The 18,200-nt window shown below is 38.5% G+C and overlaps 3 protein-coding genes, 1 non-coding gene and 1 pseudogene across 4 annotated transcripts; 3 read left to right on the forward strand and 2 right to left on the reverse strand.

Annotated features, from left to right (window-relative positions):
• The first annotated feature begins 1,129 nt into the window (after positions 1-1,129).
• Positions 1,130-5,330, forward strand: DJ1C (Class I glutamine amidotransferase-like superfamily protein). The gene is made up of 8 exons (XM_008238377.3): positions 1,130-1,439; positions 1,642-1,842; positions 2,254-2,403; positions 2,499-2,678; positions 3,523-3,600; positions 4,059-4,259; positions 4,395-4,532; positions 4,612-5,330. Exons 1-8 carry the CDS (start codon positions 1,191-1,193, stop codon positions 4,822-4,824), a joined length of 1,410 nt encoding a protein of 469 aa, XP_008236599.2. The 5' UTR covers positions 1,130-1,190; the 3' UTR covers positions 4,825-5,330.
• Positions 5,331-5,461: 131 nt separating this feature from the next.
• Positions 5,462-5,534, reverse strand: TRNAE-CUC (transfer RNA glutamic acid (anticodon CUC)). The gene has a single exon. It is a non-coding gene; the product is annotated as a tRNA-Glu (tRNA).
• A 531-nt stretch (positions 5,535-6,065) lies between these two features.
• Positions 6,066-9,872, reverse strand: ABF3 (abscisic acid responsive elements-binding factor 3). Its single transcript, XM_008238367.3, is given in 6 exon segments — positions 6,066-6,468; positions 6,643-6,672; positions 6,764-6,835; positions 7,642-8,057; positions 8,060-8,800; positions 9,713-9,872. Coding segments are annotated over 5 exon segments (1,287 nt in total). The 5' UTR covers positions 8,754-8,800; positions 9,713-9,872; the 3' UTR covers positions 6,066-6,393.
• A 3,025-nt stretch (positions 9,873-12,897) lies between these two features.
• LOC148916237 (uncharacterized) lies at positions 12,898-14,030 on the forward strand (annotated as a pseudogene).
• A 990-nt stretch (positions 14,031-15,020) lies between these two features.
• On the forward strand, positions 15,021-18,178 carry EMB2758 (Tetratricopeptide repeat (TPR)-like superfamily protein). The gene is given in 3 exon segments (XM_008238366.2): positions 15,021-15,047; positions 15,582-15,595; positions 15,597-18,178. Coding segments are annotated over 3 exon segments (2,466 nt in total). The 5' UTR covers positions 15,021-15,035; the 3' UTR covers positions 18,037-18,178.
• The last annotated feature ends 22 nt before the right edge of the window (positions 18,179-18,200 follow it).

Raw genomic sequence — 18,200 nt, forward strand, 5'->3', positions numbered from 1 at the left:
TGTTTGGGGATGTTCCTTTGTTTTCCCTTCTCTTCCTTCTCAAGTTGGCGATTTCATTAGTTGGTTATCCTCTTTGGATTGCACTACTCAACCCCCCAGGTCTGGATCACTTATCCAAAGCTATTCTCATTTGCTGGCAGATTTGGGAGGCCAAAAATGATATTAGCAACATAACCATTTGGTAAAAGGAAAATGATATCCCTATGGTGATAAAATGGCACACACCCCCAATTCTATCCCTGCCGTTTTCCCTACATGTTGGATTAAAATTAACTTTGATGGGTCTGTCATTAATTCTCAAGCTACCACTGGTTTTGTCATTCAGAATAGTGATGGTCATGTGTTATTGGCTGGTGCCAATAACATTGCTGAAAATTCCATAAATGTGGTTGAAAGTGTTGCTTTCGGGATAGTCTCGATGTTGCTATTGATAGAGGCTAGGGTCAAATTGTGGTAGAAGGTGACTCTAAACTTGTTATTGACAATGTCCTCAAAAAAGTTACTTCTCAGTGGAGTATCCAACAAATTATTCAAGATATTTGGCACCTTAGCTTTCTACAACTTCTGTTCACTTCCAACATGTGTTCAAGAAGGCAAACTCCATTGCGGATGCGGTTGCCAAGCTGGGCCATGGGCTCTCGTCGCAAGTTAGTTGAGAGCTTGGGCTTCCTTTGTCAATTTGTTCTCATTTCTATTTTGACCTCTTTGGGCTTTCTTGTTCTAGGGGTTTCGTTTTGTAATTTCAGTTTTCAAATAAAATAAAAAAATTCTTAAATAAATTAAATTAAATGAAACAAGAATATAAATGGAACATTGCAACAAAATTTTAATTCAGGTGCAACAGAATTTCTATTTGGTACATTACAAATTACAACAAGGCTTATAGTTCAAGTGTCCTTGATCCAATTTTCCCTTATCTTGTACACTGTAGTGGAGAAACAAGCTAACTTGTGTCCAATATATCTCATAAAAATATCATCTAGCATCGCTAATTTAATTTATGAAAACGAAAATGAACCCAAAAAAATGATGAAAATTAAGATATAACTTGAGGAAAACCACCTTCCGCTGAAACGACGCTGTTTTGGACTCAAGTGAAGTGGACTATGTTTCGGTCCAAGAAAGAAAATCCTGCCGAGCCGAGATAAGGTCCACTTCATGATTCTAGCGCCAAACTGGGAATTGCGTCAATGGAGTGTCTGTCTTCTATTCTCTCACCAACCGCGGTGAAATTCTCTTATCCAATGCTTGCTTCAATGGCTGCCTCTGCAGCTACTGTTCCTTCTTTCTCATTGAAGTCCATGGCCTCTGGACAGCGAAGAACAGCTACTTCAAAACACTCGGCAAAACCCACTAAAACCCTCTCTGCAACAACAGCAACAAACCCAGTTTCTAGTACAACCAGCACAAGCACAGCCACATCGCTACCTCCCAAGAAGGTCTTTTTTCAATACCCATTTGTCCATTCCTCTAAATGCACCAAACCCACATGAGCTTCTCCATGTGGTTGCTGAGAAAATGGATGAATGAAATGAGAACTTTGGCAAAATGGGTTCTTGGCTTTGTGATATATTTTTTCTTAGCAACCAAAGAAGAAGTGAGAGAGTTAGTTGAATTTTTGGGTTTGTTGTGTATGCGCAGGTTCTGGTTCCAATTGGGTTGGGGACAGAAGAAATGGAAGCTGTCATTATAGTTGATGTTCTGCGCCGAGCTGGTGCTGATGTCACTGTGGCCTCGGTGGAGCCACAGCTCCAAATTGAAGCTTCTTGTGGTACTAAATTGGTTGCTGATACCTCCATTTCCGCATGTTCCGATCAAATTTTTGATCTTGTGGCTTTGCCGGTCAGTTGTTTTGAACTTTTTGTTAAATTTCATGAATTTATAGTATTACTAAGTAACTAGCAGAAGGCACGTAATATTGGTCGTTGAGATTCTTTTAAAACAACCGAAGTTCGTCAAATTAGAACGATAGCTATAGAAAGTTTTCTTCTTTTTGGCCCAGAGCTGGAGAAAGTTTAACAACAAGAGTCAAAGTGTGTATCTATAGTTGGAAGCAAAAAATACTGTAGGCACAAGGTAGTCTACAAGCTGGAGGTGTTATTTTTGGAATTATTGTGAACCAATTACTGCCCTTGGTTTTTGTCTGTTGATTAACCAATGGATATTAATATTAGGAAGTTTGGTGATAAGTTGTACGTTGAATTGACAAACTTATAACATCCGCTGATTACTGCTATGTACATGACCCTTAAGGGAGGAATGCCTGGCTCGGTGAGGTTAAGAGACTGCGCAGCACTGCAGAAAATTACAAGCAAACAGGCTGAGGAAAGGAGGTTATATGGAGCTATATGTGCTGCTCCAGCAGTAACACTTCTACCATGGGGTCTTCTAAGGAGAAGGCAGGTGGGTTAACTTCGGCTTAGTGTTGGTTAAATTTTCATAGTTTTGTGCATTTCAATGTAGTTTTCGGCTAATGGTTGTCTAGTGTGTTATGCAAGACTACATGCCACCCTGCATTCATGCACAAGCTTCCAACGTTCTGGGCAGTCAAATCAAACATTCAAGTTTCAGAAGGGCTCACAACAAGCCGTGGCCCTGGAACTTCTTATGTGTTTGCCCTATGCCTAGTTGAACAGCTATTTGGGGAATCTGTTGCAAAGGGAATTGGAGAATCATTGGTGAGTGCTGAGCTCTGTCTCAGTTTTTTGTTCATTATATAAGCATAGGAGTGAGTGTTCAGATAATTACCTTAAAATTATAGATCGACTAAACAATTATATACATAGGTTTTAGATGTACCTCCAGATGCCTGGATTAATTGTGTTCTAAAATACGTATATATTATTCTTATAAGAAACAATTGTGTCCCAAAATATGATCATGTTCTTTTAAATTTTGTCAATTGGATCATCTGCATATAATCCTCTTGTACCAAGATATTTTTACTAGATGGGAATAAATGGAAGAAACGGACTTTACAGAATACTTACTCCATTTTTAGATCTTGAAAAGGCGAAGGGAAAGTAACAGGGAATAGAAAAATGCTTACACAAGAAAGCTCATTTCTAAGTAGTCAGAAAGTTCCTTTTCCTTACGTTTCCCAACATTCATTTAGGGTTTTAAGATTCAGAGTGAAATTGGAATATGACAAGTAGCTCAGATTTGAGGAAGATGTTTGAAATAAAAATCTACATTATTAAGGCTGGTACTGTGTCTTATATTGGTTTAAGGGTCTGCTTTTGACATACAAAATACAAAATTAATAGAAAACAAATAAAAGTTACTTGTGAACCATACATTACCTGTCTAAGAAGTCAGTGGTATGACTTTTTTGGTTCTTTTATCCAAAAAAACTTCATCCTTTGTCAGATTGTGTCTCCAGGAACAGACTGCCTGAACTATTGTGCTTTGTATCAAGTAAATATGTATGTATCTAGTCAGATTCGTTGTATCCATATGGTTTTTCCCTTTCATTATTTTTCCTGATAATTTAAAGCTAATACCCTGCCTCTCTTGTATTAGTTGGTGTGCCTCGATGATGATAACTCTAGAAGGGAAGAGTTCAACAAAGTTGAGTGGTCTTTTGATCACATCCCTCGCGTAAGTTTCTTTTGTTTCTGTTTCATTACTGAATTTTTTGTCACTTCGATCTATGGACACGCAGTTTGGTTTTCTATTGACCAATACCCTAATGGAAAACAGAAACTGTCATTCTTTGGTGACCCATTACCGAAAAAAAAGGCCGAAAGTTTTCTTCTTTTTCTTCTTTTAACAAACCCACTAGAAATAACATATTGGTAGGTACCCACTCTTGGTCCAGTGTTTGAAATGTTCTCTTAGATGGACAAAAGATACAACGATAAAACTTCATCTTTACATTCTTTTTCTTTGACTCCTAACCTTGCTCACAGTTCACCTTTTGCTTGCTCTTTTCCATGCTTGCCCAGATTTATTTATTACATAGTTTTATCTTCTGCCTGTCAATGTGGGTGTTCGTTATTTCTCTGTTTTTCCTTCGTTTTGGCCTAAAAAGCCTTTTGTCATTCGAATTCATGTAGGTTCTGATTCCAGTTGCAAATGGTTCTGAAGAGATTGAAGTAGTAACTATTGTAGATATTCTACGACGAGCAAAGGTCAATGTAGTAGTTGCTTCAGTTGAAAAATCTGTGCAGATTTTGGCATCTCAAGGCACCAAAATCATTGCTGACAAGTTGATTGGTGTTGCTGCAGAGTTAACTTATGATTTAATCATTCTTCCGGTGAGACAAACCAAATAGTTAGTGATAAGTTATATTTGGCTATGTCCCTTAATCTCTGTGGTGCAGAATCAAATAAAATGCCAAAACTCCATAATTAATTCATATGCCTTCAACAGTTCTGGTTCATTGTAATAGGGAGGAACTGCTGGTGCTGAGCGGTTAAACAAATCTAGGATTCTAAAGAACCTCCTCAAAGAACAAGAACTAGCTGGAAGAATATACGGAGCAGTCTGTTCCTCACCGGGAATCCTACATAGACAAGGCTTACTGAAGGTAACACAAAACTATTTCTCTAATTTTTTGTTTTGTTTTTGGCTTATATGATTCCTTATGCTTCTTTTGCTAAACATAGGGTAAGAAAGCCACTGCTCACCCTTCCATTGTAAGCAAGCTGACAAATGAAGTGGTAAATGGCACCAAAGTAGTGATTGATGGTAAAGTGATTACAAGCAGGGGACTTTCTACGGTCACAGACTTTGCATTGGTTATTGTGAGCAAACTATTTGGTCATGCAAGGGCAAGAAGTGTTGCAGAAGGCCTTGTTTATGAGTACCCGAGGAGTTGAGATTATCCGGACTCAGAGCCAAGTCCTTGCGGATGGAATGCAATCTTCATCCCCTAGCCATGAAGAGTATAGACTGTTAGATCGCATTAGCCTATGGAAGCAGAATCTTCATACCAAACAGTTTTGGAAAATGGATGTTCGAAAGTATTGAGTTTGACCACATTGTCCATCCGTTTCTAAAGTGATTTTCTCCCCAAACTGCTCATTGGCTGGTCAAGCTTCCGCAACATTATGATTAACAACTTACCATTTTTTTATATGCAGAGACAGTGAACCTTCAGTAATTGATGTGAAAGAGAATGCATTTGAGATGGAAAGGCCTGTAAATTTTGTAGCAAATTTTTGTTAGTTGTTACTTGTAAGTTTAGGTGTTCCAGGCTTTTTAGCCACTCTGTTTATTTTCATGACTTCATAGGATACTTACGTGGGCTGTAAATATTTTGCAGTTGAATTTATCGTCTTTTGTAATGAGAAGTTGATGAGGAATTTGAAGGCTGATAAATAAATGTGTGCAAATATTGATAAATTAAGATGGCATAAAAAAAAAAAAAAAAAAAAAAAGGATTGTGTCTAAGGTAATTGCTTCGATTGAACTGTGCCGTTCTCTGCTAAGGAAAACTTGAAAACCAAAAAAATATTCCGTTGCCGGGACTTGAACCCGGGTCTCTCGGGTGAGAGCCGAGTATCCTGACCAACTAGACTACAACGGATTGTTGTTTGAAGTACCTTTGAAAACCTATTTAAACAATGGTTCGTTTATCTACCTACCAAGCAATTTAATTTCAGTTCCCACAAAAACAGATACTAGGAGATGAGGTTCTGAGGTGAGTAAAATGGTCTTTTATACTATTTGTAAATTCTGAGATGGTGGAGCCTTTTGAAGAACTACCATGAGGTAGGTTAATTTGACGTATAGAAGAGAACAAAGTTAACATCATCAAAACTGTGTCAAGGGAAATGGCTTTTTTACCTTTATGTTTTTGGGGCCATCTAAAAGCAGAGAGAAACTTATAAATAAGCTTGCATTTGATTTGATTTTCATATAAATTAATTACCATCACAAAACAGGTTAAGATTTCAGTTTTTACATCTCCAGCATTCCCTCCTCCACCTTCCCAAAATACTAGAGCTGGGAAAATACGAAAAGAACAGTACTTGAATACGAAACCCAAGTGAACAAATCTGAAGACCTGAGCCAATTCGTTAATTGAATTCAATTCCTATATGCATGAAAATAAAAGTTTATGAAGGGCAGAAATGTATTAATTATTTAGATGGACAATACTAAAATAGTTTACACATGACTTGCTCAATTATCCTAGACTCTCTCTGCAATCAAAATGAGAAGCAAACAGAGATCATACCAGTACAAAAGTTCAATCTACAAGATGAGACCGTAGTTTGTAATTTACAACTCAACCACTCCTCTCCTATACGGACAGCTACCTACTGTTTCTAGTATAAGATTGGATTCAGATAACAGATACAAGCTCCAATCTTTGTACCATACTACCTATATGTTTGTAAATCAAGCACTCATCTTACATCTGCAGTCCAACTTCATCCAAGTTACCAAGGGCCAGTCAATGTTCGTCGTAAGCATTGCCTTTTACCTCCCCTTTGCCGCTTCACTGTCTCCAAAATCTACCGAAGTATTCAAGAAAGAAATCCGTCAGCCTACTTTGACAGTCATAATTTACAAGAAATTCCTAAAGGAACGTTATCGTTTGCCTCATTGGTTATTTTAACTGGGAGCAATAAGACATCACATAAAATGTAGGGCAGTGAGGCACTAGAGAAATAGGTACAGTGATGTACCTGATCTTTCTGCATTTCCATTATTTCTGTCTGCAGAAACCACATTAACGTCAAGCAGCGTTAGCCAAACTAGGACAACCAGGTGAATAGCCAATAATTTTTACTTAAATAAATTATATACCTGTTTTCTCTGTAATTCTTCATTCATTTCTTTAAGTTTTGCAACTTCAGCCTCTAGTTCCAAGGTATAGGCCTGCAATAAATCGAGAAGAAAAGGTTATTAAAAAAAAGTATCAATCATGTTTCTTAAACAAAAAAAGTATGAACAAAGCAGAGCGCCACTATTCAAAGAGCCGATGCTAGGACCAGAACTCATAAAACATATTATTAAGTTCAAAAAATCCCAAAGATGATTAGCCTTCCAGAAATTGTGCCAAAATTAAGAAAGAAAAGATTAAACACTTACAAATTTTGTACATTATGTAAAATACATCGGCAGTGCAGAAGGCTGCTTTACGCATTTATGTCGTCATAATGAAACTGACAAAACCTCTTACTGGGGTTCATCAAATATCAGTAGGATTCTATGAATTTTTAGGTAGATATGAATCAGCATTAGCAGACATAAAAGGACAACCCACCTTGAACTGGTGGACTGTCCATCTATACACCAAAACATAACTAAATGAGCATAAACATATGAACGTGTCTGCTGACTGCCTATTTTCTCCCACATGGCATGGCTACTTTGTGCTCGTAGTTTTTGTTTAATTCGTTAATAATTCTGCTGGTGTGTGCAGATATCCCAAAGTATGCATTTGTAAGGTTCTCACCAGAAAACTACGCATATGTAAGGATCAGCGCAAAGGCATGTTGATGCACAAAATGCCACCAAACTGGACATCAAAATATAGGTCTAAAACTACAACTAAACTCCAAAAACCACTTGATTAGCAAATACAACAAAGTTAAGCCAAATTCAAAAGACAATGAGCAACAAATTGAGATAGTACTTAACAGATAAATAATGTATGATGGCAGCATAACCAATGTAGTCACCTGTTTACGAGCTCGGGACCTTGCAGCAGACTCTCTGTTTTTTATCATTCTCCTTTGCCTTCTCTCAACTACTTTCTCCAAAGCTCCATTGGACTTCCTTCCCCGGCTAAACATGTAAGGAACTGGTGACAACGACGATGTATCCCCACTGCTCTTAGCAATCACATCTGGTGATATCTGATTTGTGGGAGATCTTGCTGCAACTGCACCGCCCCCAGTACCTAAACCAGTCATTCCAATTCCTGCACCTGGAAACCCACCACCTTGAGTGAAAACAGTGTTCATAGAAGGTTCCACAACCCCAGTCATTGGTCCCCTGGTTCTCGGGCTTGTTAACTGAGCATTGTTTGTTAAATGCATAGAAGGGGCAAATGCTACATTTGTAGGCTTGGGGAAGAGTGGCTGCTGTTGTGGGGCAGCTGCTGTGTTTGTTGCTGAGAAGATCTAACTCCACCAACATTAAGTGCTAAATTGGGAGACTGGTTAAGAACCGAATTATTGTTGTCTGCAACTCGATTACCTAAAAGACCGTTGGTTCGACTTGGTTGTTGAAATCCGGGAGCTATACCATTGTGGTTATTTGGACGGTATAATTCACCATAGAATCCACTATTATTAGGCCTTACAACTGGTTGGACATCTTCTCTGACAACCCCTGCTCTCACCAAAAACTCCTCCAAAGTCATCTCTCCCAAAGTTTGTTGTCTCTGTGGCAAATTTGAACCCATAGCAACGGTATTATATTTAGCATCACTTGTCTCTCTAATCAAGTCTTTCCAAACCTCATCAACTGTCTTCTGACTAAGTGTTCGTGGCAAAGTTAATGACCCTTGTCTCTGCAAATTACCCCCAGGAGCACTTCCTTCTCCAGCCCCAGAAGTAGATGTCACGCCTTGAGTCTCTTCAGCAGTCCATATATTTTTCAAAAGTTCATCCATGTTCATAGATCCAAAATCCTTTCCAAGCCCACCTATGGTGTTCTGGAACTCATCGAACGTCAGAGAGTACACGGAAGACTGCCGGGCCAACATAAAATTTCCTGCTGCCTTCCCACCATTGCCCTCCCCAGGTGGTACATCACCAAAGTTCTTGAAGTTGAAATTAGACCCCATCTTCTGGCACCTTGAAATACTAGTAACAGCTAGCTGTGCAAACTTTCCTATATATCCATCCAAGTAGAACACACATAGTTCAGACAAAAATCAGGAAAATGATAGGCCAATGAAACAGTTCTATGCATGAACTGAATTAGAAAACCCAAAAGCACCAAACTGCATACACAAAACACTTACTGCATAAACAAAGAGATAAGAGAATAAATTTAATAATAGCTTCAGAAAATTGGAGACATACAAAGACAACAACCCCCTCAGAGTTCCAAAAACAGACAAATGTCCGAAAACAAACTTAACAGCGGCTTTATTCAACCCACCAACAGAAGCTTGACAACACAACTCAAACCATTAAAGTCAATATCTCACACAAGATTCTATTGCCTAGAATTTGAACTTTATGAAGAACCAAGAATGTGAAAATGATCAGAACCAAACAAATTGTTCATCTCCACCTGTCCAATATATTCAGATAAAAACTGTGATGACAAATACTTTTCCCATTAGCTTCAGATCCACAAACTCACTCAAACCAACATGGTACTGGACCACTAACAAGATCTTCCAGAGTTCTCCAGCTCCATTAAATCATAACAACATCAAAATCTATACTCTCATAACCATTATCCAAGACCAACCCATTTCTCCAATTTTTGTTCACCACAACCAATAATCAAAAAGCTTAAACCTTTCATTAAAAAACCAATCAAAACCCTAACCATATCTTACTTCATACAACAACAAAGCTCAAACAACCCTGTAATTTGAATCCATAAATTTGCTTCCTTGACCAACAAAAAACAATTACAGCTAAAATAATAAATATAAAACAACCCGCAAAAATAACAGATAAAGACAAAACCTAATAAACAGAAAAAATAGCTCAAATGAAAAATAAACAAAAAGACAGAGTTAGATAGATACAGAAAGAAGCATTGAAAGAGAAGGACTTTATTTACCTTATTTTCTTTTTCTTTTTTAATTTTCTTTTTGTGGAAAATTGGGAGTGACTGCCTGGTAAAAGAGAGAGTGTCTGTTTCTCTGAGCTTTGGGTGTCTGGGTTGTGTGGAGGCGACAAGTGTCTTGTGCCGCCTCGACACGAGTCGCTATTTAAGGACGGTTCGGAGGCTAAGATTTCGGAATTGTTTAAATTTTTTTAATATTAAAAGTGGTTGGGTAGCCATCCATATCTCGCAACGTGGTCCAATCAGGGCCTGAGATCGTGATTTGATGTCTGCCCAATGTGGGGTGGCGAGGTGGGACGATCTGAGCCGTTGAAGGAGGCTCTCCGACAGGTTGATTGGACTGGGAGATCTTTTGGTTGGTTTTATTGGTCGAGAACAGTGGCAGTATGAGGATTTTTCTTTTTCTTTTTATTTTATTTCTTTAGGGGTTTTTTCTCTCTCTTCTTTCGTTTTCTTGTTTGTTTGTTGATGATTTTGTAAGTCAAAATCCCAAGCTCTTTTGGGAAATAGAGGTGACACTTATCAACTAAATATAAACAGATGAGGAAGGTTTGTGTGTTTGTATATGTTGATGATTTTTTATGACTTGCTTAGTTTGTTCTGAAGTTGCAGAACATGGTGATGTTTTGATTGGATAAAGTATGGATGAGTTCATCATGGTAGTATTGAGCTCAAAGTTGCACAAGTCAATACATGGACGGTTCAATGCCTTTTTGTATGTTGAAAACCTACTTGGATGCATTTGGTCATGCCCTTGCTTTCAGTGTTGAACTTAGGGAGATGATCTTGCAAACAAAAGAAAAAGGTCTTATCTTTCTTTTTAGCTTTAAGGTTTGGGTAAGATAGTTTGGTCTTTTCGATAGTTTCGTAAGTTATGGTATCACACTATAAATCATTATCAGGCATTACCTCAACGTAGTTCAATTTTTTGGTTTTGTATTCCTTTGATGCTTGCGTACTCAAAATAGGTTAGTCAAAGAATGTTTTGTAAGAACTTTATTCACATGAGTTGGACGTGTGGAATCAAAAATGGTTGATTTCATTGGTATAACTTTCTCATTAATCGAGGACAAAACCACCCTTAGATTAGGGTGGACCGCAACCTAGTAAAAATTTGTCCACTCCACCACCACCGTAGAATCCCCACTTTTGTTAGGCCTTACAATTGGTTGGACATCTTCTCTCACAACCACTGCTCTCACCAAAAACTCCTCCAAAGTTATCTCTCCCAAAGTTTCTTTCTCTGTGGCAAATTTGAACCTGTAGCAACACTATTATATTTAGTATCACTTGTCTCTCTAATCAAGTCTTTCCAAACCTCATCAACTGTCTTCTGACTAAGTGTTCGTTTGTCTCTGCAAATTACCCCCAGGAGCACTTCCTTCTCCAGCCCCAGAAGTAGATGTCATGGCTTTTAACCACGTGGTCGTGGGTTCGATTCCCACAGACGGCGCCAAACTATTGACGCAGAAAAATGATTCGGCACTTTCTCGCGTAACTTAATGATTTCGTTACCTTCGGTATGCTATGGCCTCGATAGGATGTTATACCTGTAAGATAGCAAACGCTCGGTAAGTCCTAGGTACCGGTGTGGTATCGGCCAAGGCTCTCCGATGCTTAAGTAAGTACGGATTTAGTAAGTTTGAACTACAGATCAATAGGCAGTATGCCTTGAGTTCGATTGATTACCTCCAAGCTGGGATAGTTGTCCTCTTTTATAGGCCTTGGGAGGTGTGCATTTTGTTTAGAGTTTCGATGTAGGACTGTGGACATCGATTGTGAGATTGCCACGTGTCCCAGGTGGTAAGGTTGCCCTAATAGAGCGATCGGTAGATAAGATGCCGAAGCTAGATGTCGAAGGCTCCAATAGCTCCAGCTTGGTCCACGTGTCAAATGTTCATTGGCTGCTCATTTTGGTATAAACAAATTCAATAATAGCTTCAGAAAATTGGAGACATACAAAGACAACAATCCCCTCAGAGTTGCAAAAATAAACGTCTGAAATCAAACACGGTAAATGGTATTGGTATAACTTTCTCCAACCAAGTAAAAATTGTTAGTCGAGTACTAAAAATTTCTAATTTCACCCTTGCTTATGTACCTCTTATAAACACAAATATTAAAACACGAGATTGCAGACATACAAACTTTCGTGCATCACTTCTTTACAACCTGGCTTTTGTGCATCATTTCTTTATAACCTGATGTTCTACCATGAGTTTAACGACAAAATACTTATTATTCTTCTAATAGAAGAACATTATGTCCCAAAGCGAGGTTTAATTTGCTCATGTGGTTGGTGTGAATTGTATAGAATAAAATCCAACAAAATCAATTTTATAAAAATACAGGGATTGAAGAATAGTGAAGGAATCGCGCATGTGAATATAGTGGGCCATACCTTATCAAGAGCTCAGATCCAAATAAAAGACGGTGAAAAGATGCCATGCTTTTCCCCAACAATAAAATTACTAAAGGACGCTCTGATTACTATCAATCTGATAAAATGGGTACTAAAATTGTGGCACTGTTAGTGGGAGGACAGGCGCCACGTGTAGCGCTGCGATTCCTTTTCCTACTAAAAAAGGTGGAGGGAGTAATGGTGGGCCCGCACGGAGTAATGGTGGGCCTGCACCAGAAAGCCGCTTCAGATGCGACTGAATGTGGTGGCGTCATGCGATTACGGCCCAAATGAAAAAAAGGAAAAAAGAGGGAACAGAGTTTGGTGGCGCCAGGAGGAGTACGTCCTGCTTAAGCATGTTGAGGAATCTCTGATCAGATCGTTCGGCCAAACTTTGAGGGCACTGCCTCAGTTGGACCTGGGACTTGGGAGCATGACTACATTGTGTGATTTTTTTTCATTTTTTTTTTCAGTTTTCTTTGGTGTAAATAAAAATTTGTGTTTAACTCGTAGTATTTAGAGTTGGTAATTAAAGAGTATAGCCGCGCGGCTATACTTTTTAAATATTCAAACTTATTTAAGAATTCGTATATGATATTTTTTCATATCATTTTTAGTTTTCTTCGGTGTAAATAAAAATTTGTGTTTAATGCCACTTATTTTAGAATTTAATAAACATGTTACGCTAGTACTATTTACGATTTTTAAATCGTAAATAAAGATTAAGAGGGTAAAGATGATCCAATGACTGCATTTTTTAGTAACTCGTAGCGTCGCTATGGTGGCTCTTCATGCAAGTGTCTCTCATTTAATGTCACGTATTCCTTTGTGACACGGGTACCATTTTTACTGGAATTTATTTTTTTTCCTCTTCAAGTGAGTTTGTTTTGTTCCTTGTCTACAGTACTCAATTACTCATTTCAATGCATGTAATTTTGAAGTTGGACAGAGGATTTTGAAACTAAGTGAAGAATCTGGAGTATGTTCGACCTTCAAGTTTTCAAATTTTGGCATCCTTGGAATGCCTTATTGGTTGTCTTCCTCTTTGGAGAAAGTTTTATGCTGTGTGTGTTTACAAAGACAACAATATGCTAACTAGTTTCCTCATAATTCCAATTTTCTTATATACTTTCCATGTTCTGATTATATGACAATGAACTGCTGAATTGTTTTCTCACGAACTCCATGTTATTTTTGGCTGATTTAACAGTGCTGATGGACATCAGTGACAGATTGATCATTTTCAACGTTTTAGTTTGTTACCAGGTATTTTTCTTACTCTTAAATATGCTTCTGGTATTCCTTGGTATAAAGGATGTACGAGGGTCTTCAGAGCGATTTCAGTTCTTTGGGGTTGGCAGGTTGGTGTTGCTCAACAATGGTTTGATGAATTGGATAATCCTGCCTCTTTGATATCACCACTTGAATCAGAGCTGAATGTGGAAGATGATAGTACAACTTCAGAAGCAGGATTTCAAGATGGAAAAGTTTGGGACAAGTGAGGTGTGCACCTTTTTGTTCATATATTTACTTGTTTTGTTTTGGGTCGTTTGAAAGCAATAGAATCTCTTGCCATGGTTACATCTTCATTCTTGGTATTGTGTAGGTTATTGTTTATGGGGCATTGTATTTAAAACTTAGAAGAAAGAAAGAATTATTAGAGGATAATCAAGAGATATCTGCAGCAAGGATAGCATATATTTTACACTTAGAGAAAAGTGGAAAGATATGAAGAGATTCATGCATCCAATTCTTATTAAAATCAAACAGAGATTGAGAGATCTCATCTTTATGAAACCTCTACATGTGAGGATAAAATTGGATTGGCTTGATCACGAAAAGGCTGAAAACGCAAAAGATATTATCCTAAGAGACTCCAAGATTGAGGTCAATGTTTCACTTAACTCGTAATATTCAGGGTTGCAATGAAAAAACGGGTCAATCGTCTTGTTATTCTCAATCAATTCTTCCAAACCTCTCTACGGAATTGGAAGAAGAAGCTTTCACCCAAATAAATGACGTCCGAACTGTGTCATTCTTGAAGTATGGTGCAACAGTTTGCCGAAAACACAAGGCGGGAGTGAGTCGAAAAGATGCTTTGTCAAGCTCCTGTGCAATACACACCACTGTGGATGTTAGCGCTTTAGTTCAGATGGATCTATAGAACGTAATCAATTACCTATCAAAGTAGAGTGAGGGTCTACTTCAATGGGACCTTTATGTGGTGATACGATGCCTTAACAAATGAAAAATGAATAGGAATGCTTTAAATATTCAAATATAAAAGTATAGCTACATGGATACATGGTGTAAATATTTTCGAATATTTCAAGCGTATAGCCGCTTATATTAACCCGTATGGCCGTTTGGCTATACTATTATATGTATAGCGCGACTATACTATTTAAATATCTGAATCTATTTAACTCGTATAGCCACACGGCTAGAGTATTAAAATATTCGAAAATATGTCAAGTGTATAGCCGCACGGCTATAGCTATACGATTAAAATATTCAAATATATTTAAAGAGTATAGCCGCGCGGCTATACTATTAAAATATTCAAATATACATTGAGGGCTGAATGTGTGCACCATTTACATCGAACTGTTCCATCGCGAAGCCGTCGCTTCGTTTTGTTCAGGGGTTGTTAGTCGGGTCGGGTCTTCATTGGAAATACGGGTTTTATTTTACTCGTTTCTACGTGAAACTCCTCTTTAAAATTCTACGGTTCTGATAAGATCCGATATATCCAACGGCTTCAATAGCACCGCATATAAGCCCACCCCTCATTAGAGACGAGCTCATCGTCTCTCTGAGCTTCATCTCTAATCTAAAACCCTAAACCCTCACTGGTGGGAGGCATCTTCTGTTAAGCAGGTCCATTGATACGTTCGGAATTTCTCTGAAACGTTCATGTATGTTCAGGTAGGAACCTCCATTACCATTCCCTCTGTTGTTCTTTACCCAACAGTTTGTTTTGTTGCTGAGAAATTCTTGAAAAAACAGATGGAACTAAATCTTCTAACTTCAAGAAATTTCATGTTTTGGTGTAATTTTCAAGTCACATTAAGCAAATAACTTTTTTTTTCTTCTTCATAATCTATACTCTAGAGTAGTAGATGAGTGAGAGAGATTGGATGATTGGAAGAGCTGAGTGATCATTTCACAACATTTCTAATTACAATCAGTATGTGTCTATCTATTTAAAGATGAGCTTCTTTACTTAAGGAACAACCATGGAATCCCAAGAGATAAACATCCTTGGATATTATTACTGAATGAAACATCAATTTTCCATACAGAATTATATTTTATAATTTTTCATATTTATTGTTTTCACTGTTTTAGTGATCATGTTTCATTTGTGTGTTGAGGAAGGGAATATGCAATTGGCATAGTTCATTTTGTTTACTCAAGCTTATTCACTGCCCTGCTGATGTTTTATATATCTGTTTCCAGTTTGGTGCCCACCTGCAAAGGTAGGCATGTTTCCAAATTTTTGCCCTCGCTTCGACTTTGTTGCCAATTGTTCTCGGCAGCTACAAATACTTTGCAATTTTCATCAGATGGCTTTGCAAATGAGAACAAAAATGATGATATCGACCTTCTATTCCAATCCTGCACTAACGTTCACCATGCTAAGCAACTCCATGCTTTTCTTGTGGTATCAGGAAAAGTTCAAAATATCTTTCTTTCTGCCAGGCTTGTCAATCGTTATGCCTACCTTGGTGATGTGTCATTCTCTCGCATCACCTTTGATTTGATACCGAGGAAAGATGTCTATACCTGGAATTCCATGGTATCTGCTTATGTTCGCAGTGGGCATTTCCGTGAAGCTATAGATTGTTTCTCTCAGTTTTTGTTGACCTCCGGTCTTCGACCTGATTTCTACACATTTCCTCCTGTCTTGAAAGCTTGTCAGAATCTAGTTGACGGGAAGAAGATACACTGTCAGATTCTAAAGCTCGGGTTTGAATGGGATGTCTTTGTGGCTGCTTCGTTGGTCCATTTGTATTCCCGGTTTGGTTTTGTTGGCGTTGCTCGTAGATTGTTTGATGAGATGCCAATTCGAGATGTGGGTTCTTGGAATGCAATGATTTCTGGGTTTTGTCAAAATGGGAATGCAGCAGACGCATTGGATGTCTTAATTGAAATGAGATCAGAAGGGGTAAAGATGGATCGTGTAACTGCCACAAGTCTACTAACTGCTTGTGCACAATCAGGTGATATCTTAAGTGGGATGTTGATTCATTTGTATGTCATAAAGCATGGACTAGACTTTGATCTGTTAATTTGCAATGCTTTGATTAACATGTATTCCAAATTTGGTAGCTTGGGGCATGCACGGAGGATTTTTGATCAAATGGACATAAGAGATTTGGTTTCATGGAACTCAATAATTGCCGCATATGAGCAGAATGATGATCCAATGACTGCACTTGGATTATTTTATTCGATGCAACTACTCGGAATTCAACCCGATTTTTTAACACTAGTTAGTTTGGCCTCAATTTTAGCTCAGTTAAGTGATGCTGCAAAGAGTAGGTCTGTTCATGGATTCATCTTGAGGAGAGATTTTTTTGTGCAAGATGTTGTCATTGGAAATGCAGTTGTGGATATGTATGCAAAGTTGGGTGCTATATATTCTGCACGTACCGTTTTTGAAGGACTTCCTATCAAGGATGTGATATCATGGAATACTTTGATCACAGGTTATGCTCAAAATGGTCTTGCAAGTGAAGCAATTGAAGTGTACCGCATGATGCAAGAGTACAAAGAAATAATTCCAAACCATGGAACTTGGGTTAGCATTCTACCAGCATATACCTCTGTAGGAGCCTTGCAACAAGGGATGAAAATTCATGGACGGGTGATTAAGAATTGCCTTGACTTGGATGTATTTGTGGGAACCTGCTTGATTGACATGTATGCAAAATGCGGGAGACTAGATGATGCATTGTTGTTATTCTCCCAAGTTCCCAGGAAGAGTGCGATCCCCTGGAATGCCGTAATTTCTAGTCATGGAGTTCATGGGCACGGTGAGAAAGCTCTGAAGCTATTCAAAGATATGCTAGATGAGGGGGTTAAGCCAGATCATGTAACCTTTGTATCTTTACTGTCAGCTTGTAGCCATTCAGGTTTGGTCGATGAAGGTCAATCGTACTTTCATATGATGCAGGAGCAATACAGAATCAAGCCTAGTTTAAAGCACTATGGCTGCATGGTAGATTTGCTTGGTAGAGCTGGGCATTTAAACAAGGCATATAGTTTTATAGATAACATGCCTGTACGGCCTGATGCTTCTGTGTGGGGTGCTCTACTTGGTGCTTGTAGAATACATGGAAATGTTGACTTGGGCAGGATTGCCTCAGAACACTTGTTTGAAGTTGATTCAGAGAATGTGGGCTACTATGTTTTGTTGTCAAATATTTACGCAAATTCCGGGAAGTGGGAAGGTGTGGAGAAAGTGAGATCCCTGGCCAGAAACCGGGGACTGTCAAAAACTCCTGGGTGGAGCTCAATAGAAGTTAACAACAACGTCGATGTCTTTTATACTGCAAACCAATCTCATCCGAAATGCCAGGAGATATACCAGAAGTTGAGCGATCTGACTGCGAAAATGAAGAGCCTTGGTTACGTTCCCGACTTCAGCTTTGTGTTGCAGGATGTTGAGGATGATGAGAAGGAGCACATCCTCAATAGCCACAGTGAGAGACTGGCAATTGCATTTGGACTCATCAGCACTCCTCCGAAAACTCCCATCCGGATCTTCAAGAACTTGCGGGTATGCGGGGATTGCCACAATGCAACCAAGTTCATATCAGTAATTACAGAGAGGGAGATCATTGTAAGGGATTCTAACCGTTTTCATCATTTCAAGGATGGAGCTTGCTCTTGTGGGGATTATTGGTGACAACCAAATATCAATCATGTAAGATTGGAAAGTACATTTTTTAATTCTTCTAGGGTCTGTTTGGATGAGGGACTTGAACAAGGGATTTGGGCTTCCATGTGCCCAATTACCCTATTTGTGAAGCCCAAAGAAGAGAACTTCACGAGATGAATGACCACAAATGT

The sequence above is a fragment of the Prunus mume genome, linkage group LG6 (genome assembly GCF_029339155.1).
Source record: "Prunus mume cultivar Tortuosa linkage group LG6, ASM2933915v1, whole genome shotgun sequence".
NCBI classification, from domain to species: domain Eukaryota; kingdom Viridiplantae; phylum Streptophyta; class Magnoliopsida; order Rosales; family Rosaceae; genus Prunus; species Prunus mume.

Excerpts from the sequence above, each read along its gene's own strand:
- DJ1C (XM_008238377.3), top strand. The coding sequence starts at position 1,191 with ATGGAGTGTCTGTCTTCTATTCTCTCACCAACCGCGGTGAAATTCTCT. Across the intron at positions 2,679-3,522 it reads AGGGAATTGGAGAATCATTG|TTGGTGTGCCTCGATGATGA; the intron begins GTGAGTGCTGAG and ends CTCTTGTATTAG. Across the intron at positions 4,533-4,611 it reads ATAGACAAGGCTTACTGAAG|GGTAAGAAAGCCACTGCTCA; the intron begins GTAACACAAAAC and ends TGCTAAACATAG.